The sequence below is a fragment of the Seriola aureovittata genome, chromosome 18 (assembly GCF_021018895.1).
Source record: "Seriola aureovittata isolate HTS-2021-v1 ecotype China chromosome 18, ASM2101889v1, whole genome shotgun sequence".
NCBI lineage: Eukaryota > Metazoa > Chordata > Actinopteri > Carangiformes > Carangidae > Seriola > Seriola aureovittata.
In genome coordinates this window covers 23,129,555-23,138,055 of record NC_079381.1, presented here as the reverse complement: position 1 = coordinate 23,138,055, position 8,501 = coordinate 23,129,555, and the positions used below count along the sequence as shown (strand labels likewise).

Here is an 8,501-nt window from a genome sequence, read left to right as displayed (position 1 = left end):
TGCTGTAGTAACCCGTTCACACGCGGAGGTCGGAGCTCAGCTGATCGCGGCTCTCTGTCGCCACCTCGTGTTCACAGATCGATGTTTCACTGTCGCTGTTTCTGTTTCACTTTCGTTTTCGCCTCAAGCTGAAACTGAACTTTAGTCTGTGTTTGTTTCTTCGTCTCTGCTGCTTTTTCACAGATTAAACCTGTAACTGACGATAATCCCGTTCAGGTCGACCCCGCTCTTCAGCCCGACAGGTGACAGGTGAGTTGACGGTGTTTTTCTTCACGTCGTGCGTAAAGAGCCGAGTCACTGTTACTGTTGGTCCGAACAGGCCGAAGATTGTTTGTGGGAGTTTAAAACGTGGTTGATAGTTCTCTAGGTGAAGGAGGTGAAGAGCAGGTTGTTCTCACCTTCATCTGCTGAGAGTTTCTCTATTTAACACCTGGATTTACATGCAGGATTTATGACGTCACACTGGTCTGGAGCTAGTCGTTTTTTAGTGAAATATTCGATCAGTATCTGGTTTTCTGCTTCAACCTGTTGGTCCTGCTGAGGGTCGTGGGGTTAAAGTGAAAACTCACTTTATGTTGTTTCCTTTCCCTCTGTCATGTCCTGTCTCCTGAACCCCCCACCCCGTCACCTTCCTCCTCCCCCTCCTCCTCCCCCTCCTCCTCCTCCTCCTCCCCCTCCCCCTCCTCCTCCTCCTCCCCCTCCTCCTCCTCCTCCTCCTCCTCCTCCTCCTCCTCCAGAGATGGCCGGGAGAAACGACAGTTCCCAGATAAGAGACCTCCTTCATCCAGATCTCGACTCTGACAGGAGCCACAAGGAGAGACATGATAATAGAGATCACAGCGGCAAAGACACTTCCTGCTCCTCTTCCTCTGGTGGCAGCAGAGTACCAGGAGGGGAGAGGGAGCAGAGGGAGCGGAGGGAGCAGAGGGAGGACAGGGAGCAGAGGGAGGACAGGGAGCAGAGGGAGGACAGGGAGCAGTGGGAGGACAGGGAGCAGAGGGAGGACAGGGAGCAGTGGGAGCGGTGGGAGCAGAAGCAGCACAGGGAGCAGAGGGAGGACAGGGAGCGGAGGGAGGACAGGGAGCAGAGGGAGGACAGGGAGCAGTGGGAGCAGAGGGAGGACAGGGAGCAGAGGGAGGACAGGGAGCAGTGGGAGCAGTGGGAGCAGTGGGAGCCCGCCTCCTCCTGTTGTCCACGGAGCGACCTGAAGACGCTTTCCCGCTGCGGCATCAGGCTGAAGGAGCTGAACTTCAGCAGGATGCACGCCGTCCTCATCGACGTAAGAACTCACCGCTCCGTCTCCTCTGGTGTCACAAAGTTTCATGTTCTTGTACTTTACTTTTTGTTTTACTTTTATCTGGTGACGCTTCAGTGGATGAAACTGATTAATGATCTGAGAATGTCAGGAGACACTTTTACTTTTCACATTTTACTGACAATACTTTAAATAGGATTTTAATACAAGACTTTTACTTTACGGCCTTCCTTTACTTTCTGTCGGCTTGTCATGTTGAGCTGGTCGTTGAAACTTGAATGATATATATATATATATATATATATCCAGAAGTCCACGTTGGCAGTTTGACACTTTGAATTTGCACATTTTTTACTCTGATATTCTCTAATCCGTCTCTAAGGGACACAACATGTTCAGCTTTACTCTTTCAAACACTCAAAATAAAAACCGTGTCGAACAGTAAAGCGTTTGGCCCATTCGTCCGCCACAACCATCTGCACTGACACGGGCTTTGCAGGTCGTTGTAGAAGCGTGTTTCTGGCAGGAGGCCTTCCAGCTAAACTAAAGTATTTCAGCGTTTGACTCGTGTTGTGTTTTCTCCCAGGTGAGTGCTTTCAACCACGGAGCGGGGCTCGTGCCCCAGGCCGGGAGAGACATGTGGCACAGGGACTTTGTGAAGATGCCGTGTTCACAAGGAAGTTTAATGGCCTTCAAGCCCGGATTACTGAGGGTTCGTCTCATGTTGTCTTCTTAACTGATGTATTTGTTTTTGTCAAATAACCCAAATCCATTCAACAACCATTCAAATCAGCGTCCAGTCAATCTAAGCTCAGTCATACTACTGATTTATAGGAATATAGCCGAACGTTTTATTGGTGGAAACTGTTCAGATGCTACAAAACAAACCCAGATTCCCACAATCCTCAGCCCATGATGGATATTTGGTCATAAACCATGAACATCATGTTCATGTTGTTGAATCCATCTTCTCTGTCCACAGCCGACTGCCCAGGTGTGCAGGTGGGACATGATCTCCAAGCAGCTGAAGGGTCTGGCCAGTAAGAAAGAAGTGAGCGCTGACGATGTGGCGGTACGTATCACGTCGTCTTTGTCCTTTCCTTCAGTGGATGATATTTATTGGCTGGTTTAAAAGAGGTTTCTCAGGGAGAGAGTCGGCCACACACCTGCAGTATCTATAACCTGAAGTTGAAATTCTATCATCGTCTCTAAGGGACATAAAAATGTTCAACTTTAATCTGTCAAATACTATTTTTAGGAGGCGATCATGAAGTATAACCCGAAGTACAAAGGTCAGTGGACGTTTGACGCCCTCTCCTCCTTCGTCAAGGTCAGTGTCCATCTGTTAACGTCATGTGACTGAATCAATCTGTGACCGGATGTCTGAGCGTCTGTTGATGAGAAATTATCGTAATTATTTTCCAGTGTATCCCCAAAGAAGAGAACTACTTCTGCACACTGTTTCCAAAGATCGCTGCGCTGATCCTGTTCCTCATAAATCCAGAGCTGATTGTTTCCCGCCTCTTCACGGAGAAACTGGAGAACACCGAGTGTCTGATCATCACAGGTGGGAATCAAACGATTAGTCGATTAATGGATTAGTCTATTGACAAGTTATTTGTTGATAGTAATAAGTAGTATCAGTAGTAGTATCAGTAGTATCAGTAGTATCAGTAGTATCAGTAGTAGTACCAGTAGTATCAGTAGTACTGCTGTAGTAACCCGTTCACACGCGGAGGTCGGAGCTCAGCTGATCGCGGCTCTCTGTCGCCACCTCGTGTTCACAGATCGATGTTTCACTGTCGCTGTTTCTGTTTCACTTTCGTTTTCGCCTCAAGCTGAAACTGAACTTTAGTCTGTGTTTGTTTCTTCGTCTCTGCTGCTTTTTCACAGATTAAACCTGTAACTGACGATAATCCCGTTCAGGTCGACCCCGCTCTTCAGCCCGACAGGTGACAGGTGAGTTGACGGTGTTTTTCTTCACGTCGTGCGTAAAGAGCCGAGTCACTGTTACTGTTGGTCCGAACAGGCCGAAGATTGTTTGTGGGAGTTTAAAACGTGGTTGATAGTTCTCTAGGTGAAGGAGGTGAAGAGCAGGTTGTTCTCACCTTCATCTGCTGAGAGTTTCTCTATTTAACACCTGGATTTACATGCAGGATTTATGACGTCACACTGGTCTGGAGCTAGTCGTTTTTTAGTGAAATATTCGATCAGTATCTGGTTTTCTGCTTCAACCTGTTGGTCCTGCTGAGGGTCGTGGGGTTAAAGTGAAAACTCACTTTATGTTGTTTCCTTTCCCTCTGTCATGTCCTGTCTCCTGAACCCCCCCCCCCCCCCCCCTCCTCCTCCCCCTCCTCCTCCCCCTCCTCCTCCTCCTCCCCCTCCTCCTCCTCCTCCTCCTCCTCCTCCTCCTCCTCCAGAGATGGCCGGGAGAAACGACAGTTCCCAGATAAGAGACCTCCTTCATCCAGATCTCGACTCTGACAGGAGCCACAAGGAGAGACATGATAATAGAGATCACAGCGGCAAAGACACTTCCTGCTCCTCTTCCTCTGGTGGCAGCAGAGTACCAGGAGGGGAGAGGGAGCAGAGGGAGCGGAGGGAGGACAGGGAGCAGAGGGAGGACAGGGAGCAGAGGGAGGACAGGGAGCAGTGGGAGGACAGGGAGCAGAGGGAGGACAGGGAGCAGTGGGAGCGGTGGGAGCAGAAGCAGCACAGGGAGCAGAGGGAGGACAGGGAGCGGAGGGAGGACAGGGAGCAGAGGGAGGACAGGGAGCAGTGGGAGCAGAGGGAGGACAGGGAGCAGAGGGAGGACAGGGAGCAGTGGGAGCAGTGGGAGCAGTGGGAGCCCGCCTCCTCCTGTTGTCCACGGAGCGACCTGAAGACGCTTTCCCGCTGCGGCATCAGGCTGAAGGAGCTGAACTTCAGCAGGATGCACGCCGTCCTCATCGACGTAAGAACTCACCGCTCCGTCTCCTCTGGTGTCACAAAGTTTCATGTTCTTGTACTTTACTTTTTGTTTTACTTTTATCTGGTGACGCTTCAGTGGATGAAACTGATTAATGATCTGAGAATGTCAGGAGACACTTTTACTTTTCACATTTTACTGACAATACTTTAAATAGGATTTTAATACAAGACTTTTACTTTACGGCCTTCCTTTACTTTCTGTCGGCTTGTCATGTTGAGCTGGTCGTTGAAACTTGAATGATATATATATTATATATATATATATATCCAGAAGTCCACGTTGGCAGTTTGACACTTTGAATTTGCACATTTTTTACTCTGATATTCTCTAATCCGTCTCTAAGGGACACAACATGTTCAGCTTTACTCTTTCAAACACTCAAAATAAAAACCGTGTCGAACAGTAAAGCGTTTGGCCCATTCGTCCGCCACAACCATCTGCACTGACACGGGCTTTGCAGGTCGTTGTAGAAGCGTGTTTCTGGCAGGAGGCCTTCCAGCTAAACTAAAGTATTTCAGCGTTTGACTCGTGTTGTGTTTTCTCCCAGGTGAGTGCTTTCAACCACGGAGCGGGGCTCGTGCCCCAGGCCGGGAGAGACATGTGGCACAGGGACTTTGTGAAGATGCCGTGTTCACAAGGAAGTTTAATGGCCTTCAAGCCCGGATTACTGAGGGTTCGTCTCATGTTGTCTTCTTAACTGATGTATTTGTTTTTGTCAAATAACCCAAATCCATTCAACAACCATTCAAATCAGCGTCCAGTCAATCTAAGCTCAGTCATACTACTGATTTATAGGAATATAGCCGAACGTTTTATTGGTGGAAACTGTTCAGATGCTACAAAACAAACCCAGATTCCCACAATCCTCAGCCCATGATGGATATTTGGTCATAAACCATGAACATCATGTTCATGTTGTTTAATCTATCTTCTCTGTCCACAGCCGACTGCCCAGGTGTGCAGGTGGGACATGATCTCCAAGCAGCTGAAGGGTCTGGCCAGTAAGAAAGAAGTGAGCGCTGACGATGTGGCGGTACGTATCACGTCGTCTTTGTCCTTTCCTTCAGTGGATGATATTTATTGGCTGGTTTAAAAGAGGTTTCTCAGGAGAGAGTCGGCCACACACCTGCAGTATCTATAACCTGAAGTTGAAATTCTATCATCGTCTCTAAGGGACATAAAAATGTTCAACTTTAATCTGTCAAATACTATTTTTAGGAGGCGATCATGAAGTATAACCCGAAGTACAAAGGTCAGTGGACGTTTGACGCCCTCTCCTCCTTCGTCAAGGTCAGTGTCCATCTGTGTACGTCATGTGACTGAATCAATCTGTGACCGGATGTCTGAGCGTCTGTTGATGAGAAATTATCGTAATTATTTTCCAGTGTATCCCCAAAGAAGAGAACTACTTCTGCACACTGTTTCCAAAGATCGCTGCGCTGGCGTTGAAGCTTCCCGAGCAAGTGAAGAAGGTATGAAACTTATCGGATCTGCAGGTCAGACATGATGATGATGATGATGATGATGATGATGATGATGGAACGTGTCTGTGTTTTCAGGCCATCCCGCTGCTCAAGAGAGGACACACGGCGGCCATCACTCTGTCGCAGGTTCAGATATCCTGTCTGCTCGCCAACGCCTTCTTCTCCACCTTCCCCCATCGCAACACGTCAGGACCCAACGCAGAGTATCACGGCTACCCGACCATCAACTTCACCAGGTAAGCGCCGCCCCGCGGTGTCACACATCCACATCCTCTGTGCTGTGTGTGAACTGTGTGTGAGTTAACTGTTGATTCTCATCCTGCATGTAGTCTGTTTGGGAAGTGGTCAGAGCGGAAGAAAGAAAAGCTGAGGGCCATCATGCATTATTTTAATGTGGTTACAGATGAGAGTAAGTCGCTGCCGAAGCTCCTCCCCCTTCCTGTTTGTGAGACCCTCGGTGAAAATACGAATATGACCGCCGTTTTTTTTTCTTTTATCTTTGCAGAAACGACACCGATGGGACTGGTGACGTTTGAGAGGCGCTGCTTGAAGGACACGGACCTGCCCAAATGGAAAAGGTAATCATTGATTATTGGCTGGATTGAACAGAGGAACCGCCCCCTTTAAACACAGATGTCCGTGACTGACTGAGCGAGTGATACAGTTACAACACACAAACTGTTTCTATTACGTTTCTATTCTTTACAAAGTCAGACTTTGAAAACGGCTGGATGATTAGATTATATTAAAAAATGACAAACAGCACTTCCTGTCATAAAAAAACATAATTATATCAGATGAAAATGATGTAAGATAAAAGGCCCCGACTCAAACACTCAGTGTAAACCTGAAGGAGTAAAGGAACAAAGAGCATTAAATAATAACGTATAATGAAATTTACATATTTAGTTTATGTTATAACAAAATGCTCGCTACATAAAACATTTTAAAAACTAAAAGTGATAACAAAGTGTAACCACCATCAGTTCAATAAGAAAGAATAACTAAGACATGAACTGCGCATCCGTCCTCTCTAGATATTTATTTGTTTGTTTGTTTGTTTGTTTGTTTGTTTGTTTGTTTGTTTGTTTCTTGAAGCTGTAAGGAGAAACTGACTAAACTGCACGTCACGTCGCACGGCAGCATCGAGACTGAAGGTACTGGGATGTTACAGGTAAGAACCGACCCGCAGCAGCAGCAGCGGTCCGCAGCTGCTTCTGGGATAAACCTTTAAGTGACGCGTGAACGTGTGCACGTGTGCAGGTGGACTTCGCCTCCAGCTGGATCGGAGGAGGCGTGCTGGGCTCCGGTCTGGTGCAGGAGGAGATCCTGTTCCTCATAAATCCAGAGCTGATTGTTTCCCGCCTCTTCACTGAGAAACTGGAGAACACCGAGTGTCTGATCATCACAGGTGGGAATCAAACGATTAGTCGATTAATGGATTAGTCTATTGACAAGTTATTTGTTGATAGTAATAAAAATAATACGAGCATCACAGTTGTTGTTTAATGTCTCTGTCTCAGGCTCGCAGCAGTTCAGCGTTTACTCTGGTTTTGGCGACAGCTTCGAGTGGGCGGGGCCTCACCGTGATCACCTGGACAGGTACGAGCAGGTGTTTTATGCATCGTAGATTTGAATGTAGTTTGTTTTTTCTTCCCGCCAATGCGACCTTGTGTCCTCAGGGACGGGTGGGGTCGGCTGAAGAGGCAGATCTTGGCCATCGACGCTATGAACTTCAAACACGTACAGGAGCAGTACAATATGAGCAGCGTCACGCGGGAACTGAACAAGGTGAGGTCAGTCTTTGATGTGTGCTGTATCATAAATGAAGGTGTCATTTTTACATGATTTTTTACCGTGTCCTTGAAGGCGTACTGTGGATTCATGGGACAAGAAGGCAACGACCCGGACATCGCCACGGGCAAGTGGGGCTGTGGAGTCTTCAACGGAGACCCACAACTCAAAGGTAAGCTTCTTAAACATCCAGTCTACCGATCAATCCGCTGATTCATCAATAATCACTTTTTTAATTGTGATTGATTTCAGCTTTGATCCAGCTGATGGCAGCAGCGAGGGCCAGGAGAGGACTGGCCTTCTTCACCTTCGGCGATGAGAAGCTGAAGCAGCGACTGGAGCAGATCTACCACCTGCTGGTCACAGAGGGGATTACAGTCGGTGAGATTTCCCTCTTTATTAATAATAATAATAATAATAATAATAATAATAATAATAATAATGATGATGCTGTTGCTGTGTTTTTCCAGTTCCTCAGTTTTCTGTCTGTTAATCTGTGGATCGGTTCCTTCACAGAGAAACTGTACCGGCTGCTGGAGGACTTCTGTGCTGCTCAGCGCGCTCACGCTGTTTCACGCGTGGATCTGTTCGAGTTCATCAGAAACGACATCAGGCGGTCCAGGAGTCAGCTGTGAGGACAGATTCACGCCCGTGTCTGCATCTGAATTTGCACTAAAATATAAACTTTAATATAAACTGAGAGATTATTAGTATTATTTTACCATGATTTGATTGCTGACAGTAGGAATGTGGGGAGAGGATGTAGAAGTTCAGTTTTAGGAGTCGAGGAACAAAACATCTGAGGGAATCTTTAAAATGTTGGTTTGTGTTTTGAGAATTTAAGAAAATTAGCATAGCTGTATTAACGGTTGTATTATTAGAGCTAGACTAAAAACATGGTGATAACTGAGGTCAATCAACATGAACGTTTTTTGGACGTTGAAATTTGTAGAAAATGAAACCGAAATTAAAACAGGATTAAAAAGAAAAAGCTTCA

The 8,501-nt window shown here is 46.9% G+C and overlaps 1 protein-coding gene across 1 annotated transcript; it reads left to right on the top strand.

The window, feature by feature from the left end:
- pargl (poly (ADP-ribose) glycohydrolase, like) lies at positions 1 to 8,495 on the top strand. The gene is made up of 22 exons (XM_056404126.1): positions 1 to 249; positions 738 to 1,279; positions 1,842 to 1,967; positions 2,238 to 2,327; positions 2,514 to 2,585; positions 2,681 to 2,822; positions 3,182 to 3,214; positions 3,676 to 4,208; positions 4,774 to 4,899; positions 5,170 to 5,259; positions 5,445 to 5,516; positions 5,612 to 5,698; positions 5,786 to 5,946; positions 6,040 to 6,119; positions 6,216 to 6,288; positions 6,809 to 6,884; positions 6,974 to 7,121; positions 7,234 to 7,312; positions 7,393 to 7,501; positions 7,580 to 7,676; positions 7,757 to 7,885; positions 8,021 to 8,495. The coding sequence occupies exons 2-22, from the start codon at positions 740 to 742 to the stop codon at positions 8,137 to 8,139; spliced, it is 2,982 nt and encodes a 993-aa protein (XP_056260101.1). The 5' UTR covers positions 1 to 249; positions 738 to 739; the 3' UTR covers positions 8,140 to 8,495.
- The last annotated feature ends 6 nt before the right edge of the window (positions 8,496 to 8,501 follow it).